The following is a 20,839-nucleotide window of genomic DNA, read 5'->3' on the forward strand; positions in this document are numbered from 1 at the left end:
AGTGTAAAAAGTAAAACTATAATAGCTATAGAATTATTGTACATACTGCACTTTTTATTCTGTCTGTCAGGCGTTCCTCTGCCCACGGTCACATGGAGCAAAAAGAATGGACCATTTGGTGCCCTCTGGCTCATTGTGGATCCGAAATGTCTCTCTGCACAACCAGGGCATCTACTCATGTACCGCTACGAACGCCATTGGAAAGTCCACTGCTTCTACTGTTCTGCATGTCTATGGTGGGTTCACACACACAGGTACAACACTTTTCATGAAATACCGAAAATATCAGTACACACAAAAAGCTGTTTATTTTGATCATAGTCTTTATCTGAAATACCACTTATTTATGTGAACGTGTGTGTTTGTGTCTAATCAGGTCAATATCCTGCTGGGGGAAGCAAGGTAGTTCCAATCTCACAAGAGATGAACAGAAGAAGGCTCCTGATGGCGTCACATCGGGGAACGAGTGTCTTTATCAAGCCTGGAGACATTCTACGTATAGGTACTCCAATAAGCATACATACCAACACAGCCACCCATCCTTATGTTTAAACTATAGCAGACAACCTCGACACATTCACCACCATTTTACTTCCATGAAGCTATTATCTCAGAGACAAATATCTCCAAACTCTGGGGACAAATAAAACAAGTTAGAATTGTAACTACGGTTCTATAAGTTTTGTATGACTGCGAGATGGTGGTGGCACTGGATACATCCATCTCGTAAATGAGGGGGTTGAGTCATTATACTAAAATAATTCCCCTGTGATCATGCGATGATGCAAGGCACACACCCCAGTACAAAACCCTCACGTCATCACGCAAGCTACTCCTTCAGAATCCTCTTGCCCAGACAACTCTGGTAGTCTAGTCATCCAGAGTTCATAGAACCATAATTCTATGTTCTATTTAATTCTTCCTGACCGCCAGATGGCGTCGCATTAGCACTGGATGACTTATGGAAGCTAGGTCACAAGGAAGGGAAGATGTGGCATGAGGTGCAGCCACATTGACATGGGAAAAGCGAGCAACGGTAGGATAAAGTAAAGAATCTTGGCGTTATCTTTGATCGGGACTTGTCCTTTAACTCCCACGTGAAGCAAATCTCAAGGACTGCATTCTTTCATCTACGTAATATTTCAAAAATCAGGCACATCTTGTCTCAAAAAGATGCAGAAAAATTGGTTCATGCGTTCGTTACTTCGAGACTGGATTACTGCAAGTCCTTATTATCAGGCTGCTCTAATAAGTCTCTTAGGTCCCTCCAGTTGATCCAGAATGCTGCAGCTCGTGTTCTCACTAAAACTAAGAAAAGAGATCACACTAGCTGCTCTGCACTGGCTCCCAGTAAAATCAAGAATCACTTTTAAAATTCTTCTCTTAACGTACAAAGCCTTGATTGGTGATGCACCATCATATCTTAAGGAGTTTGTAGTACCATATTGCCCCACTAGAGAGCTGCGTTCACTAAATGCGGGACTACTTGTAGTTCCTAGAGTCTTAAAAAGTAGAATGGGAGCCAGAGCCTTTAGTTATCAAGCTCCTCTGGTAAATGTGATACCAAGCGCTAAACTGGTCTTGATGACATCTTTGCGTGTTGTGTTATAGTGTGCATGTGCATGTGTGTGTGTGGGGGGGGGAGCTCTTTTTTGGTGTCTTCAGTTTATTTTATATAGTCCACATCACAAATTTGCCTCAGAGGGCTTTACAATCTGTTCAAATACGACATCCCTGTGCCAGTACCTGACATCGGATCAGGAAAACCTCCCAAGAAATGGATGTAGATGAAAAAATGCAGTCCTTGAGATTTGCCCCAAGTGGGAGTTAAAGGACAAGTCCCGATCAAAGATAACGCCGAGATTCTTTGCAGTGTTGTTGGATGCCAGGACAATGCCAATCTACAGAAACCACATCACCAGATAATTGATCTCTGAGGTGTTAAGGGCCGAGTAAAATAACAGTTTTGTCTGAGTTTAACATCAGGAAGTTGCAGGTCATCCATGTTTTTATGTCTTTAAGACATGCTTGAATTTCAGTGAGCTGGTTGGTCTCACACTAGTGAGACCAACCACAGGTTTGACACCTGTGATCTACATTATGGCTTTCCCATTTATATTGTTTGGATACAGATATTTTAGTTTTAACATTTTAATCTAATTATGTCATTACTTAGTTATTTTCCTATAAACAGAGTTCCACTTGAAATACAGTATTTTCAGCAGTCGATTATAATGAGATATTTACATTCAGTCTGCTTTGATCTATCAAAAGGGTGTCCAGTCCTTGCTCACCATAAACTGCCAGTGATGTGGGATTACAACAATCTGACCCTGAAGGAGGTTTCAAGTCCAGAACACACCGAGGGATCTGGTCCGAAACAAGGTCCGCAGTACAGGATGCTAGTGGGAGGCCGTGTCATTGAGGTCAATACACTCCAGGTTGAGTTCTCAGGCCGATACCGATGCTGGACCCTTATCAACAGTACCAGACAAATGTTGTCTGCTTGGATGTACGTTCAAATTGAAGGTGAGCATTATATATGGACTTTACCTGGATGGTGGTTAAAGTTTAACGCCTCCAATGGTGTTCAGAAATCCTTCCATTGTCGTTTACTTTATGCTATGGATTATGTTGTACATTTGGGTCCACAGAGTTGAACTGGCGTTTTGGAGAATGGACCAAGTGCAGTGCTTCTTGTGGGAATAGAGGAACTTGGCTGCGGGGGATTCACTGTGTCAATCTGAATGGAAAGGCTGTTCAGTCAACCATGTGTCAGCACATACCAAAACCAATCACTTTGCCAGTCACCTGCAACAGACAGAACTGCCCTCCCAGGTACACTTATATATAGACATCATGATGTCATTTCTGAAAGCAGATCATCCAACCCAAAGCCAGATCCTGCACACAGAGTATGGCAGGGTTTCAAATCAAATTCAGCGAGGTACAGTTAGAGAGAATTTCCTCATACAAGGTGATGATCGTCATTAATAAAAACGTAAGTTCGATAGCAGAATAAAGAGATATTAATTCTGCATTATTAACAAGATACCATGAGGTACTTTTGTACACCAGACTATATCTAACTAGTGCTATGATATTCAATTCAGTTTATTTTGTATTAGCCATTCTCACAAATTACAAATTTGCCTCAGAGTGCTTTACAATCTGTACACATAGACATCCCTGGCCCAGAACGTCACATTGGATCAGGAAAAACTCCCAAACAACCCTTCACGGGGAAAAAGGGGAAGAAACCTTCAGGAGAGCAACAGAGGAGGATCCCTCTCCAGGATGGACAGGTGCAATAGATGCCATGTGTGCAGAAGGACAGATTAGAGTTAAAACACATTCAATGAATATGACAGTGTATGAATAGTTGGTAGTAGGCATGGACCACGATCCAGATGATAAAAGCTGAGCCCAATGATAAGCTCTCTGACACAATCTGACCAGTCTCACAACAACACTGCTATCCAAACAACAGAGTAAAACCAAATACGATGCAAAGAACTATTTAGATTATTGGAATGAAGAAAAAGAAGATTAGAATGCTATCTGGCACTCAAACGAGATGATGAATTGTTGAGCTATCTCCCATCTTGTTCTGTGTATTTCTTGTGTCATGCCATCATTTCAGATGGTTGGCATCAGAGTGGTCGAAATGTTCTGCCTCATGCGGAGGTGGCTGGAAAAGGAGGCAGGTCTCCTGTCAGCAGTTAGAAGCCAGAGGTGCAGTGAAGACTCTGACAGCAGCTGCCTGTGAGAGGACCAGCCGGCTCTCAAGCTCCGAGCAGTGCACCGCCAATGACTGTCCAACCTGGGTAGCCAGTGCATGGGGAAAGGTATGCACTCAGAATTATGTGTTTACAATGTAGAAAATGTAGCCTTATGTGTCAATTATATGTTACTCAATTTCAGTGTTTAGGGAGGTGTTTGGGCCCCGCTGCCACCATACAGAAGAGATCTGTCATCTGCCATCATGCGAATGGCTCCTCGTGCACAGACTGTGATCTCAGAGACAGGTATACACACACATGTTCAAACGCAGATTATTACCTTCGCATTGAAAATGCCGGAAGGTTATGTTTTGATCGCCGTGTATTTATTTATTTATTTATTTATTTATTTGTATGCGTGTTATTCGCAAATCTCAAAAAGTATTGAACCGAATCGCATGAAATTTGGTGGGATGATTGTTTATTATCCGGGGACCAGTTGATTAGATTTTGGGATCGATCGGGTCAAAGGTCAAAGGTCATGAACAGGTCAAAATCTTTCGCAGAACTCAAAAAGTATTGAACCGAATCGCATGAAATTTGGTGGGATGATTGTTTATTATCCGGGGACCAGTTGATTAGATTTTGGGATCGATCGGGTCAAAGGTCAAAGGTCATGAACAGGTCAAAATCTTTCGCAGAACTCAAAAAGTATTGAACCGAATCGCATGAAATTTGGTGGGATGATTGTTTATTATCCGGGGACCAATTGACTAGATTTTGGGATCGATCGGGTCAAAGGTCAAGGTCAAAGGTCATGAACAGGTCAAAATGTTCTTGAATCGCATGAAATTTGGTGGGATGATTGGTTATTATCCGGGGACCATTTGATTAGATTTTGGGATCAATCGGGTCAAAGGTCAAGGTCAAGGTCATGGAAAGGTCACTTTTTTTACCATAGCACGATACATTTTTGTCCAATTGGCATTACATTACATTACATTACATGTCATTTGGCTGACGCTTTTATCCAAAGCGACTTACAATACTGTTACATTCATTCACCATTCACAAGACAGCTACAGGGAGCAAACAAGTTAAGTGTCAAGGAGGACACACATCGACTAGGGCGGTTTGAACTCAACCCCTGATTGAAGGACTGACCTACCCACTCAATGCAACTAATGCCAAAATGTTCATAATTCAATGCCCAATCTTGTGATATGCGAAGGTATGCGCTCTACCGAGTGCCCATTCTAGTTATAAATAGATCAGACTAATGATGAATATTACTTTCAAATCATTGTTCTCACAACTAAAATAGAAATAGAACACCTCTTGCAAAGTTGTAACCAAAATGTGCGATTAAAAGCATTGTACAGATGTGGCAGAGCTTTTGTATTGGATGCATTAGATGTGGCCAGCATTATTTAAATAAGATAAGCATGAGATTTTCTGTTCACAAAGAATTGAGTTTCTGCTAGGATTCCTGTTGAATATGTTTCTTTTAAGCCCATTTGAAGGAATACGATTACAAATGACTAAATGTTTTTATTTTCAAGAGGGAGGTGAGAAGATGATATCAACATCATGTCAGTGTGTTGTATTGAGATGGATCCAGGATGTGGTTATCCTAGTTTAGCATAGAGACTGAATGATATGTGGAAACAGCGAGCCCAGGGCTGTCAAAGTTCACAAGTACCTCTACCAACCTCTAGATTTGACCAATTAATGTGTTATGGTTTGTCTTCGACCCCAAGTGCACGACAACAGACAGTGTTAATGCTTAGCCGAAAAACAAGGCGTAGTTTATTTAAATAACAAAGGGAGCGGAAAGTTCCGAGAAAACGAAAGAAAACTGCCTCCTTAATTGGCAGAGGAAAACACGCAAACAAAAACTCACTCCTGAATAATCCACGGGAAAAAGTTAATCAATGGTAACCCACACGAAACAAAGCTCCGACACAAAAAACTCCAGGGGACGAACGATCTCTCTTCATGAGATTCTGGAACGAACTCGCAGCAAACTACTGGCAGTCCTGCTACTTCACTCCCCGTGTAACGAGCTACGAGGTGCAGCTGTGACGTGGCAGGTGTGCGCCGAAGCGCGCCCGGCTCGTCCTCGTCGCCAGGTGCGCAAGTCTCTGGCAGCGCACTCCGAGGTCCCGGGTGTCTCAGTGCGATCGGGCTGAGGTGGGACCCCGGCTGGCTGGTCCTAACATAATGGTTTGATTGAAAAAAATGTAATGCACTTTAAAATCGTTTTGTCTGGCCATTACTGATCTATTCATGGACATTATGAACGTTATCTCATTTCAATATTGAACAAAACCCAAAGCCGTGGTAGAACTGTTCTATAAAAAAAGTTCATTTTTTTTGTTTACAGGATTTCTTTTTTTACTTTGGATAGACCCAAACAAGCTGTTTCCCCCTGATCCAAGTCTTTATTCTAAGATAGGCTAACTCAAACTAATTGACTGCTGCTCTGCTTAACAGACTGATATTGATTTCCTCACCTGATTTATGGGAGAGAAACAATTCTAAAGGTATTTTCCAAAATGTTGAGTGATTCTTTTATATTGTGTTTTAAACTGTCTATAACATTATAATAAACATGAGCAAATATATTGATGTTGTACATTAAATTAAAGAAAATAACTTGGGCTACAAGTATCAGTGAGCCATTTCAACACTCAAACTCAAACACCAACTTAAGTAATAATTAGAAAATCACAATCATAATTTTCTCAGGAGTTGGCCCACTCAATATGTTTCCGGAACTAGCGACATGTAGGTGTTAGAAAGCAAGAAGACTTCACACAGATTCTAAATATCTTTACAGAATCCTTCGGCACCAAAGTATCATGGAGATATGAGCCAAAGAACACAGAAATATTAATCGCTTCATAGCTTTACAGCCAGCAAATTTAACTTACTTTTGTCCTTGAAAAGAAGAAAAAACGATTTTCTCCCATGGAATAAAGCTGGCATGGCTTCCGTGTGTGTGTGTATGTCTCTTTAAAAACCAGTCAGCTGTCAGGAAGTTCAATTTCAACTAATCGGATTTCACATGTTCAAATATGGCGACACCTTTTTGTCTCCTATTAGCTCACAGTGCTGTCAATCTTGTCTTTCTGGATACCAATCGATTCTATTGGCTCTAAGGATTCCAATGACCCTTCCCTGGTGGATTCAAAAAAACGACAGATATCTGCGCGCGCAACAGCTAAGAGAAATAAATGGTTTGGTACTTGAGAAAAGTCAAATGGCACAGATGTTGCTCCAATGTGCCCAAATGCAAATTTTAAAGACCTCGCCTAAATTCTCTTGACTAAAAACTCTCCAACTATTGTTCATACTTTGCAGAGAGTCTGTTTACAAGTTGTGTTATTATCTTGGTGATTTTAGGCCTTTGCTGTGCATCCATCCAGGAGATATTTATCCTGAAAGTGTGTGTTTTTTTTATTGAACCTGAAACTCCTATTTTCACAGAAGTTTCATCTTTATTTACTCTTAACCAGTAACATATATACAACTATTTACACATCTGAACAAAAGCTCACATGTGTTGCCTTTATTATCACACCAACATTATTCAAATAGCTTTTGTGGTTGCAGAGCTAAACCCTTTTTAGTTTGGGTATGTCATTTCGAGCAGAAAGCTCAAAAATCGGGTAGGGCTCAAGAGGTTAAGAATGTGTCCCTTAGTATCAAAAAGAGAATGTTAAATTTCAATGAAACTCTTAATGGGGTTCCAGGTTTTTTTTCTCCAGTGTACACATTAAACCTGCTTTGTGAAACAGGTTCCAGGATATCTATGAAAAATGTGCAAAAGCAATGAGTTAAAAAGTAATGACAAAACCAAAACATCTGTCTTACAGGCCTGTGTCGGTACGCAACTGTTCCTCTGACCTGTGTGATGTCCAGTGGCGTACGAGTGCGTGGCGAGCATGCACTGTAGTCTGTGGGAGTGGCTTTCAGTCCCGCAGGGTGGACTGTGTTTACCGCAGGAGTGGCAGGACTCTGGCGGACCACCACTGTGTCTGGCTCCAGCAGCCACCCACCTGGCAGCACTGCAACACCCCCAGCTGTGGGAGTAAGTGTGTTACGTTTTTTATCAAGAAACTATTTGATTTTAGTTATATACCAGATTAACAGTGTACAGTTGTATATTATTTCCTTGAATGAATGACTGAAATCAATGTAATCCCAAGTAAATACTAAGTTATTATTGGAAAATGAATGCTTCATTGTAGTTTACAACTACAATGGTGTGCAGTGACAAATACAACATCTATGTAACAGTTGCATTTTATTACAATCTATTCATTAGAAGTGTTCAAATTTATTAGTCTGTTTTTCAAATAATTAGGCTGGATTATCAGGCCGGGGATCCCCCAATTAACCCTTGTGTTGCCTTCGGGTCAATTTGACCCGATTCAATGTTTCACCCTCCTGTCTCCTTCGGGTCAATATGACCCGATTCAATGTGTAACCCTCCTGTTACCTTTATATTTACTAACATATTTTACCCTTGAGGTCAATATGACCCCAGCTATTAAAATCTCCAGAAAATTATTAGAATTAATATTGTTTTCCAAGTTTAAGTGTGAGGTACTTTATGTTTGTTTGTTGACTCCCGAAAGAACACCGACATTAAACATTGAATCGGGTCAAATTGACCCGAAGGCGACACAAGGGTTAAGATGCCATAGAAATAGCTATAGAAATACCAAGTTGCTGATATATAATACACATTAAATGATGTTCCAATTTCCAGTATATAATGTAATTATTACCAAATTAAGTATGTGACCTGTAAAATAACATTGCAAATACAAATTTCTTTACTGATTATATTGAATTTTTGTTCACATGCAGGTGAATGCAAGGACACCACCCAGTACTGCAGTGTGGTGAAGAGACTGAAGCTGTGTTACCTGGATATGTACAAACAAAGATGCTGTGGGTCCTGTTCACAAGATTCGGACTCCCCCAGTGAGCAGCCACAACCACACTACATTTTATAAAACGGATGGATGACATGAGGACATTGTCGATGAAAGAACTGCACATATTTAAACTGGACGAAATTCAGTGTATTATTTTAATTTCTTCAAAGGAATCTGAACAGCTTGAAGAGATGCAGGAGCTTTATTTTTCCAAATTTGGACCTGACCTCCAAGTATGAGAATAAGTGTTCCTGATGTGAATCAAATGGACATTTCCAGTTATATTCATTGATTATATTATTTGTTGGTGGCCCAGAAAAATTTATTGTACACGTACCACCACACCCGTTTAAACAACCCTGAGGTATTGGTTCGACAGTATTGTCCTTTATTTGTTATGAGTCATCTCATCCACTGCTGTTATAATTGGGGCTCATCAAATCTTCATGAAAACAATCTAGAAATATTGCAGTATATTTGATTTATTTATATGTGAAAAACTTGTTTTTTGTTTTTAGAAAGTTAGTATTAAAATATTAAAGCTCATAATTCTGACCATCCTTTCTACTCACCAATTTTCTGATATTTTGTAAAAGTATCACAAACACACTTATCACAAGACACTTGTGATACTATTTCTAAAGCTTTCCATCCTGATAAGTTTCAATGTTTGGTAGACATACTAAAATTATTTTAATTCTTTGACAAGAACATCTTCCAATTTAAAGATATTGACCCAAAAAACATTACCATCATAGGTGAGTTTGTTGGTCTTGATGACGTTCTGTGCCGACACTTTTGAAAGGATCTATTTCTACTCTGTGTTGCAATTATACAATGGTTATGGAAAATAAGCAATGGCTGACATTTGGTTAAAGGATAGGCAAGTCTTAAATCATGGTTTCGTCAGGTTTCGGGTGAGGTAAAGAGTGTCCATCGACTAGGGCCAGAAAGAGAGTCCTAGATTCAAAAAGGCTGATTAAGATTAGAATGAACCGGTATAGTTAAGGACATAGAAAGGTGAACCAAGGTGGGCTTAGCCATTGAGACAAGGATGGGTTAGGCTCACAAACGTCCATCTTCTGCATTAAAGTTAGATATGCTCCACACCCATTGACCACTCCAGCCTGCACAACCTAATAAACTACATGAGAACAGAATGCTTCTTGCACAAATTGTCCTGCAGTGTCTAGTATCTGGAATGAACATAATCCCTGGGGTTGCTGGGCTGGTAAAAATCTGATCCACATACAGAATCAACCAGTGAGTCTTTTCTTTAATTTACAATATCAATATCAGGTCATAGATTAAAAAAAAAAATTTGAATCAAAATCCCTACAGACTATTCACTTCTGTGAAGGCGCTGGGTTGTCGTCAAACATCACTTATAAGAAAAGAGCGTTTTCAAAAAAGGATTATTTACATATTTATCAACGCCACTTTTTCTCACCCGTGACAATACTGATATTTTGATATTACACTTGAAGAACAGAGGCCAAACTGACTACATTCACTACCACAACAGTAGTTTTGACTGAATTATCTGAAGATCTTAAACATAACGCATGAGTATCTGTCGGTATGGTGGTATGTTAGCTGCCATTCACTGTTTTATTTGCATGTGTATAAGCGATATCTTCGATGTTTTATATCTTAATTGTGAAAGCCACACGGTAACATGCATTCGTCAAGGTTTCTGGCTATACAGTACATCTGATGTGGTAACTTTATACTGCTTGTAGACTTGCAGCGGTACTGAGGGAATATGATGATTCTAGTACAACAAAGTATTGAGGTGCTTTAGATAACATGGCAAAGGAATAAAGACGGTTTGATCACTTCATAAATATGGACTTTGTTTTTGCCTGCATTATTTTTGAAAAAACATACAAAACTAACCTTGATCCAGCTCTTAGGGTAAATGATAAGGATTTACCAAAAAATCCGTATTTGAAAGTGGGATGTATATGATTTAGTTGAGTTTGTGGTAGTGCAACAACAATATTTTCCAGTCTGCAAATTACATAAACAAGATGTAGAAACTCCAAGGTACTTACAAAACGTGCAACTCAACTGTATTTGTCTAAGTGCTACTTAGAATGATGGATGTTTTCCTGCAAGACACCGGCCCAGGGTTAATTTCCCTACTACATTTGCCTTTCTTTTTCTATATATCACTATAACCAGTCCACCCAGTCTCTCTGGCCCCAGTATAACCAGTCCACGTGGCCTCTCTGGTCCCAATATAACCAGTCACTCAGCCTCTCTGGTCCGACTATTATCAGTCCACTCAGCATCTCTGACCCACTATAACCAGTCCACTCTGCCTCTCTGGTACCAGTATAACCAGTCCACTCGGCCTCTCCATGTTTTCAGTATCATACCTGCAAACTCATGAGGGATGAAAAAGGTGACAACGGGGGGGTGTAGGTGACTTTTTTTTTGTCACCACACCACATCCACGTTGTCTGAAGCCTCAAAGCTTTTAGAACCACAACTAGTCATTTTATTGTTCTGACCACAAATCTAAATGATAATAAACAGTTTAAGAACAAAAGGTCCTCCGCTCTGACTCAGCCCTATAATGATAGTAATAACAAATATACATTGTCATTATATATAATATGGTTAAAGTCATTCATGAACCAACTTCCTTTTTTTTGCCTGAACAGTCCTCATGGACTTTTCCCTGAATCTGTTCTGTCTCTACCTGTTTGTCACGATACTCATATTATAACTTCTATACATATTACATACCTGCCATAACTATCATGATACCCGATACCAGAATTCAATACAATACCATAAAAACAATATGGTCCCATAAATACGAGATTGGTATATTATCTATAATAGTAATAAATAAAACATCTGTATGGATCACTTTTTACCAACTTGTTCAACACTTAACAAATGGCAGTAATATTAGTATTAATACAGCCAGATATGAATGAAACTACATGGTTCCATCATAGCATTGATTATACACTATGAGGCCGTGAGTCTCTGACCAGATGATACACAGTTCATCAGGATGAGCAGCTGTAGAGTTACACAACTTTACAGACTGAAACATTTCACTTCTGGCATCTTTTTATTTGTTAAGCCGAAGTCGGTCTCTATAGCTGCGCCACTTCTCTCGCTGTGAGCTGCGCAGCGCAGTGTGCGCAGACAGCTCGACACGGAGCAGCGCGTGCGCTCTGATCGCTCTCTTAATGAAGTATCGATACTAAAAATATGCTAAATCACATGGTGTTTAACGTACGGGTACTTTGTTAGCATCGCTACACCGTGCAGCGTGACAGCAGTAGATGTAGCGGACTAACATTCAAGCTAACCTAAACCACCAAACGCTGAAGACATCTGAACGCTGATTGGCCGAGACGCGACACGTCCCATCAAAGATGTTTTATTGCGAAGAGCACCACTTCACATTTTCTCCGCGTCTCACTGCAATCTCAACGGCAGCGGGCCAGGTGACCCCCCCCCCCCCAAAAACAAAAACTCTTCGGATCTCCACGATTCACGTGGCTGACCTATTTTGAGTTCAAAACGGTGAATTTCACCGAAAGGTGACAAGTTTGCAGGTATGAGTATGATGCCATGGCGATCACAGGGACATTGTGAGCAACCAGTCTGTCCCTGTTAAAGCAGTCTAGTCTGAAGCCGCCACTGTCACCTGTCAGATGTGTACTATTTCATGCAATGCAAATGTTTTGAGAAGCTTAGTGTCAAATCAGAAGCCATTGATTCAACATTGTTGAAGCCATAGTTGCCTTTCTATGGATTATATAATTGTTTTTCCCAACAGGACTTTGTATCAGAGGAAATCCATTTTGCTGACCTGTTGATGAGGCTGCTGAGCAGAGGTACTGCAGAGGGTCATACTGTACTGAAATGGGGGGGGGGGGGGGATTAGGGTCAGGAATCTTCAGACATGATGCAAGGCATTTCATTTCTTCAACCATAAATGTCTCTAAAATATAAAGTAAGTGTTGTTACCAAACCGGCAAATTCCTGACAAATATATTCATGGCACTTGGATGAAGATGAAACGATATTCTATCTATATCTTGTAATCATTGTGATGTTCCTTTAGACATTGTTATATTTCTCCGGGCTGAAGAGCTCAAGTGGCTTGAATTAAGCTCCTGTTGACATTGGACATGTAGGGAGGTCATGCTGTGTAATTGGCTCACAGCAAACCTTTCCCTTCCCATAGCTATCACAGGAGCCGATCCCAGTACATTGGTCGATGGCAGGGATCCTCGCCCCTGGAAAGGTCGCCAGACTATCGCCGGGCTGACATTATAATGAATTTAATCATTTGACCATGACAGAATAACATGACAATGGTTTTGGAATCACAAGCAAAAAGACAACATCTATTAAATGAAACCTTTGGCATACAGCACATTAGAATAAAGATTTTTGGTGAAAATGAAAAACTGAATGAATAACAAGACTAAACATGTAGAGCTTTGCTGTCAGTGTTAGGATATGCAGCTTTTCATGTCTCCACTTTAACCCGGTCCTTGTGGAGTGTTACAAAAGTGCTTTAAAAGCCCTACGGACAACATCCTGCTGAGCATCAAAACACGGACATCATTTGAAAGTTACTCCACAGAATATAGCAGTATTCAGATGCTACTCTGATTGAAGTGGGTTTAATCTAAACTTTGCAAATAATGTTTCCCTTTAGTTGATTCTCAACACTTTCATCGCCATATAGAATTCTATATAATTTAATACATAAATTATAATCTGTCAGATTTTGAATGCACTAAACATTTTACAGCAACATATTAAACAGTAGAAATTCACTGCAGGTTACGACAGAAATGTTCTACACATCAAATGAAAAGCAACTTCAACATGAACAGAAGATGAGACTCTGAATCACCACAGCTCAAACAGTGCAAATCAAACCCTGCATCAGCTCAATGTTTAAGTTGATGTGATTTAAACCTCAATCATCCAGACGTGACTTTCCCAAATACATCTGCTCCTGATATTAAAACCAAGAGTCAGGAAAGGGAACAGATCTCCAGAGTTACATTGTGTGGGTGAGCTTTGAGTCTGTGTTTGCACAAAGAGTGGACAGTCTCAGAATAAACTGATTGTTATATATGTCTGTGTGCATGCGTGCATGCGTGCGTGTGTGTGTGTGTGTGTGTGTGTGTGTTCTGCATTAGAACTCCTCTGCCATCTGCAGCAGAGAGTTGATGGCGGCATCCTTGTTGCCCTGCTGTGCATCGAGCACAGTGCGAACCACCTCTTTATCCAAGTTGGGGAACATGTCCTGCAGGGCTTTCAGGTCCTCCTCGCTGCACAGCTGCACCTGGCTCCCAACAGCTGGCACGACTGCTGGCATTGTCATGGGCACCATGCTCTGGTTGTAGACTGTAGGCACTCCTAGCAACACAGGACACGGTTTGGAAATACACATGAAGAAATGCATCAGTATCCAATTGCGACACATAATTATTAAAGGTGTAGTATTCAAGCATAAGCTCATCTTGACCCACAGAATATATTTACACATGTTGTCACAGACTGGGTGGTTTGTGTGTGTCTGACCTGCAATGGGCACGTATCCGACCCCTTGCTGATACACAGACGGCATTAGGACCACAGGCTGAGTCATCATCCCTGCTGGTACAGACTGGTCAGAAAACACAGACAAAACAGATGTAGAGTCAAATAGAACGTCTGGGTAAGTCATGTGATGCCAACGGGCCCAAAAATGTGTTCTGCCATAGTCTTACATTGGGACAGAGATATCTGTAAGATGCCTGACAGGCTCTCTGGATCTACTTACAGCAAAAGACATCACCAGGTTGATCATGCCCTCCTTGTCGTCACCCTGCCTGCCACTGAGGCTGAACCACTCATCCACCACACTGCTCTCCCGCAGGCCTTCAGGGATGGTGACATGGGTCCATGCTATCCTGTCGTCCATAGAGAACGCTCTCTGGATGGGAAAAAATACATGAAAACAAACAACATGCTCACGAGTGTGATATACATGCAAAAAGCAGAAGTTTGTTGTCTGCACCGGAACATGACCCTTAAACCTGAATGCCATGTTGTCAGAAACTGTGGTTAATAGAAAAGAGGTGGTTTAGTTTAAACTCAGTTAGTGTAGCTTGAAGAAATACACTAACTACCACTAGAGGGCAGTATCTACAACTAAACGTGCTGCACCCAATAGAACTGTAGACATTTACATTTACATTTTACTCCGATGATTGAGGCTAAATGAAGAGCAGTACTATACTTGTTTTTGAATTACTGATGTAAAATAAAAAATGTAAATACAACGAAAAGTTGTTAGTTAAAAGAATACATTGAATACATTTCTTCCAGCCTTGTAATCACCGATGAGTGGCAAACTGTATTAATTATGTAATATTCATTGACAGGGCAACACAGCTGCCTTATCCATTTCATCAACCACCACATTTATTGATCATCTGACACATTCATCAATTCAACAAGTCTATGACATGAAAAGGGAAAAACTAGTTTTCCCATTTGTCATTAGGCAGGTTTACAACTTTGGTATAGACACACAAATCTGGCCCGTGCAACCCTATCCACCTCCTCACCTCATCAAAAATCTCCAGATAGAAGGAGTCCACCCCAGGAGGTACCGTGCACTGGATCACCTTGTTCCAACGCGGGTTCTTAGCTCCGTTGTGAGCGGTTGGTGTTTCGTAGACTGCGTAGCCCAGTCGGATCCTACAGTACGGATCCATCCGAGTCATTCCATAGTTTTTGGCCAACTTGGCCTGTAAAGAAGAACAAACAAGGTGGTAAAAATTATTTACAGTGAATAATTGGAGTAAACTCATTCAATTTGGCTACTGTTACAGTTCAACTTGCCTGTGGCTGATGGTATTAGGGAGGTTACGAGGAACCTATTTTTCCATAAACGCAGTTAGATAACGTCACAGTCACATAACGGTTTCATGATCGTAAGAATTCTAGAAGCATCGTTTGTTTACCTGTGAAAATGAATCTCAAGAGTCACATTGTGAAACCTCTTCTTGTGTGAGTCAAGTAACATATGTGTGGGTTGCTTTGTTTCGTGTCTGAGAGAGTTGTGTATATTGGAGATACATTATCCTTCTTTCACATTAAAAGGCTCATTTAGAATGTGCTACACTTTAGTGTTTGTGGAAACCAATATATGTATCTGATGTTTCTATACCTAGAAAGTATAATAGTTATTTCATTTAAATACCCGTAATTAGCATGGTAATCTTAAAAATAGCCACTGGGACAGTGATGACAATTTTTGAGCTATTTTAATTTTCATTCAATGCAACTAGCAAGCTAATCTAAATAATATATAAGGCACTGCCATTCATGTGTTTATAAGTTGAAGTACATGTTATTTGTACACATTATTAATTCTGCTTCCTTGTGACTTCACATTTCATAGGGTCCATTGGACCTTGCTGGGTCTGATGCCATGACGCTGCTGATGCCCTGCCCACTCCTCCTCTACCTCCATCTGCCTGATGGATCATGGAGGTCTGGATCGTGGTCCATGCCCACTACCAACTATTCATACACTGTCAGATTCATTGAATGTGTTTTAACTCTAATCTGTCCTTCTGTACACATGGCATCTATTGCACCTGTCCATCTTGGAGAGGGATCCTCCTCTGTTGCTCTCCTGAAGGTTTCTTCCCTTTTTTCCCAGTGAAGGGTTGTTTGGGAGTTTTTCCTAATCCGATGTGAGGTTCTGGGACAGGGATGTCTATATGTACAGATTGTAAAGCACTCTGAGGCAAATTTGTAATTTGTGAGAATGGGCTATACAAAATAAACTGAATTGAATTACGTTTTACCACAGCCAACATCATAACATCCATATTGGTACAAATATTCAAATAAGACAGTAATATTTCAGATATGCTTACCTGGACCACAGTAATGCTGAGTCGCCCTATAGTGCCTACGGTGCCTATTGAACCTCCAAACTGCAGCTGCCTGGCTGCCTGAGCATCCAGATGGACCTGCTGTTGCTGCTGTGTGGGAGCGATCCGAAGGAACTCCTGGGGAAGCTCCCCAATATACACCTGAAGGCACACATGAATAAACACAGGAATTTACAGTACTGACAATGCTAAGACCAAAAACACACAGACAGATGAATGGTTAAGACTTTTTACACCTTTTATGAAATTAGGGTTCAAAATTAATACCTGTGACTCCATCACATTAAAAGCTTTAAACACCTCTCTTCTGGTGCACCCTAAAGACAGGACTGAACAGACACAAACATCTTCAGATGTCCAAAGTGATAAGCACATTGCTGATTGCAGAAAGCAGGAGGCGTGTCTGTTCTGTTAATGCTAACTAGTAATAACAGAAATACACAGTACATCGTTCAAAACTGTGATTCCTTTCTGTCATCATGTAAATGTGTATTATTACTACCTCATAATCATTCATTGAGTCTGCTGCAGCAAAACAGAAACGTGTGGAGCAAACTGTGCATGTGAAGAACGCGGCATTCATGTAGAAATAACGGACATTTTTCAACCAGATAGTATTTAATGGGAAATTCATGATGAAATATCACCTCATGTCACAATTATTAGCCGCAATGAGTCGTTTCATAATGATATTTTCAGTGAGATAAAGCACCTATGTGATGCGAGAGAAGTGGATGTGGTGGGCTCACACCTGATTTGTGGGTCTATATATATATATTTAAATAATTTACTTGGACCGTGTGTGGGCTTACTAGTTTACGTTACCCACAGTATGTGGGCTAGACATCTTGCTAAAAATAACTTTAGTGTACAGGAAAATAATCTCAGGAGTTAGACAACTTGTATTCGCAGAGCTGCCAACTTTTCAAAAAACCTTGGAGTGAGATTTTGTCGGGGGTGACCAAAATGTTGCCGCGCACGCAGCCACACACGTTGGTGGCTCAAATATCAGGAAATTTGAATTAATGTGGCGTTGTACCCATGTTATACCCTGCATTCTGGCCTGGCAAAGGTCTTTTACGAGGCATCTTTGCTACCTTAAAGAATTTAAATGTTTTTTAATAACTCTACTCTCATTTACAAAAACATGCCTAATTCTATTACACAAATGTCCTGTCTTTATGTTAAATTATTTATAATACATCTTAGGCTACTTGTTCAAAGAGCTGTTTGGAAATTTTTTGAGAGGGTCCTTTTCGTAGGCCTGCAAATAAAGTGATAAATGCTATGTGGCCAGCCTTGTTTGTTCAAACAATGCTATGATGTTTTGAGCATGCAGTCTACCAAGAGGTTAACAAGGTGCTCTCCTGCTGCTTGTTATGACAGCTGAGTTTACATCACCACACAAAATCACACGCACAAACACAACACATTATTTCAAGATTTAAAGTTTAAGAGAGTGAGTACTTAATTGAACCACATGTCATTAACAGGGCTCTTAAGTTTTGAAGACAGGCAAGAGTGACATATCTATCCAGGATGCTTTATTTTCATTGATTGCTGGATTAAATCCCCAGATACAACAGATACGGGTTTTTTTCTGATTGGCTATTGTGTAGCCCATTTCATTTTTTTGATTGGCTTATAAGTGGCACCTCACAGCAGAACTCCAGGGGAGCGCTTGATTCCTCCACGGTGAGGGCAGCGCGGCTCATGTTTGCGTGCTGCGGCACATTAAAACATTAAATAGCCGAGAGTTTTTTCAGCGTGAGAAATACTATGTGTGGCGGGAGTGCGTGACTTAGGACCGAAATGCGTGAGTGTCCCGCTCAATGCGTGACACTTGAGAGCCCTGTATTCGTCGATGTTGGCAATTGAATCGGTGCACGAGCTATGTGATGCGAGTTATTGACGTTCAGGCTAAACCCAGAGACCATGACCATAGCTAACCTAAACTAACCCCCATTAGCTCGTTGTACCTTTGGGTGTATTGACTAACTAGCTGTCGGTAGGTGACCGTGTACGTGTTGTCCGTGTCCTGGTTGCTAGTACAGAAGTGTGTTATTATCAGGCGATGGGAACCTGTAGTCGAGGCTAGTTCCGCCTAGCTGCCTGCCCGGAACTCTCACAAGTGAAGTAGCGCATAGACCACTGTGTGGCGTTACCTGCCCCCGCTGAGTGCTAATAGTGGTTGCCATGTTGACTCCTGGGTATCTTCGGGATCAGATTCAATGCTTGAGTCTTCTTTTATCCAGAAGTGTTAGCACATCAGTACAATTGTTCGCTCAGATTAATTTAGACTTGAACCGGAACTGCTTCTCTTTTTTTCTCTGGCTATGGGCGTACATGTTCCAATTCAAGCCGTTTCCCAATTCCAAGTACACTGAGTACAGACTTGTGTTCTTTTGGAGTCCGGACTTGGGAGTTTGGTCTTGGGAATCCAGACTCTGAAGGACGAGAGGACGGTCTTTCTGCGATTGTAACGGCACCTTACGTGATTACGTCACCACATCAGCTGTTCTTGCTCATGAGTTTACTCCAATTATTCACTCTAAATTATTTTTTACAGTCAAAACAAATATGACAACCCTTTTTTTTCTCCTCCGCTATTGTTTCCGGTTGCTGGTGTGAAATGCATTCTGGGATATCGGCTGGCCAGAGTACGCACAAGTCTCTGATGCATCCTCTGGAAAGTGGGAGGATCAAGTCACAATCCGGGTACTTTGACCGTGCTTTGCGAGAAGCGGATTTTGAATTGGAACATGTACTCGGGCTGAGACTAATGACGTTACACGAATCCACGAGGACAGAAGTACAGGGAAGTACGGACACAAACGCATATTGAGAAACAGCTAAAGATATGCGCGGTACATTTAAGGTTCTGCTCGCGGGACCAGTGAGCTCCGCAGCGCCGGGCGGTCAGCGATCAGTGTGGCCGCCAAGAACAACCTGATCTCGGCAGGACTTTTTTAAATGCGTTAAACATGAGATATTATAATTGGGTTTTGGGAGATTTAACGAGCACAAGTTAATTATTTATTCACAGGTAACGTTAAATCAGTTTGACTGACGGTTAAGATGCATAACTTAATATTTTAATTAAACTTTAACGTTGAACTACAGCAGTGTCTTGTAAATAACCCCCTTAAAAGGTTTATTGTTTCGTGTTGATTGCCTTATTTTGTATCTGCTTTATTGGTTTTGATGTATGCCTTTTTATACTGTATTGTTTTAATGATTTTTTTCTATGTTTTAATCTACTTCCGTTTTGAGCTAAATTTGACTTATTTTGAAATGTTAAAAGGAAGCGCACCTTTATTTTATGTTAATATACAAACTTGACGGTACGGCTAAATGTTACGGACGCATGCGCATTTGATATAAAGTTTTCATAGTTTTAATGGACCCGTATGAGGCTAATGCTCTTACGGTGGTGACAAGGTGGTTTTTATTCAAGAGTTTTGGTTCATGTTTATACAACGAAAGAAAGGAAATAAAGAAGTTCACCAGCAGTAAAGTCTCACGCCGATTGATATACGGGGATCCGTTAGTCTTTTTACCGAATTGTTTGCAATTACGTGTAATATATATATATACAACTATATTTATATACACAAATATATGTATGTATATACATAACATATTTATAATATATATACATATTTGTATATAAACTATAAACACTATATATGTTTATATTTTTTACACAAAATATACAATTGTGTGTATAATTATTTTATTTTGAATTGTGTGTGTGGATATATATATATATATCCACACACACAATTAAAAATAAAACAATTATCTGTAAAAGATAATGAAAAAGGCAGGGTTGTCATATTTGTTTTGACTGCAAAAAATAATTTACAGTAAATAGTTGGAGTAAACTCATGGGCAAGAACAGCTGATGTGGGTTCCATTCGCAGAAAGACGGAGTCTGGACAAGTCCAATCTCCAAAAGAATAGAAGTCTGTACTCAGTGAACTTGGAATTGATAAACATTTTGAGAAGATACTGTAGCGATACCAAACATACAATTGTCTCAACGTTTTCAGGGCTTGTTGAATTTGAGGGAGGAGATGCTAGATCTAAAGACCAAGCTGATGTGGCTATCCTGGAGAACAATTTCTTAAGAAAAGAGAAATTCCTGAGGATAGTGACTAACAATGCCTCCGCTTTGAAGGGGTTTAACAATGGGGTGTATAAAGTGCTG

The 20,839-nt window shown here is 40.3% G+C and overlaps 2 protein-coding genes and 1 long non-coding RNA gene across 6 annotated transcripts in view; 1 reads left to right on the top strand and 2 right to left on the bottom strand.

Moving 5' to 3' along the window:
- The window catches only part of adamtsl3 (ADAMTS-like 3), a 48,489-nt gene extending 37,962 nt beyond the window's left edge, over nt 1–10,527 (top strand). For 3 of the 4 annotated variants that reach the window (XM_056412510.1, XM_056412511.1, XM_056412513.1), the window contains 3 exons: nt 71–236; nt 377–502; nt 2,275–2,379. In XM_056412510.1, coding sequence (XP_056268485.1) covers nt 71–236; nt 377–502; nt 2,275–2,299 — 317 coding nt within the window. In that variant the 3' untranslated portion in view covers nt 2,300–2,379. Of the gene's footprint in view, nt 1–70; nt 237–376; nt 503–2,274; nt 2,530–2,654; nt 2,839–3,643; nt 3,849–3,924; nt 4,029–7,603; nt 7,819–8,603 lie in introns of those variants that run through there. The other variant, XM_056412512.1, reaches the window with a different exon arrangement.
- LOC130192490 (uncharacterized) lies at nt 7,276–7,715 on the bottom strand. The gene is made up of 2 exons (XR_008831395.1): nt 7,635–7,715; nt 7,276–7,537 (listed from the first exon to the last, which is right to left on the bottom strand). It is a non-coding gene; the product is annotated as an uncharacterized LOC130192490 (long non-coding RNA).
- Nucleotides 10,528–12,977: 2,450 nt separating the features above from the next.
- Nucleotides 12,978–19,233, bottom strand: tollip (toll interacting protein). Its single transcript, XM_056412516.1, has 6 exons — nt 18,792–19,233; nt 16,609–16,767; nt 15,286–15,468; nt 14,496–14,648; nt 14,255–14,339; nt 12,978–14,089 (listed from the first exon to the last, which is right to left on the bottom strand). The coding sequence occupies exons 1-6, from the start codon at nt 18,822–18,824 to the stop codon at nt 13,866–13,868; spliced, it is 837 nt and encodes a 278-aa protein (XP_056268491.1). The 5' UTR covers nt 18,825–19,233; the 3' UTR covers nt 12,978–13,865.
- Nucleotides 19,234–20,839: the final 1,606 nt, after the last annotated feature.

This window comes from Pseudoliparis swirei, chromosome 4 (assembly GCF_029220125.1).
Source record: "Pseudoliparis swirei isolate HS2019 ecotype Mariana Trench chromosome 4, NWPU_hadal_v1, whole genome shotgun sequence".
Lineage (NCBI taxonomy): Eukaryota > Metazoa > Chordata > Actinopteri > Perciformes > Liparidae > Pseudoliparis > Pseudoliparis swirei.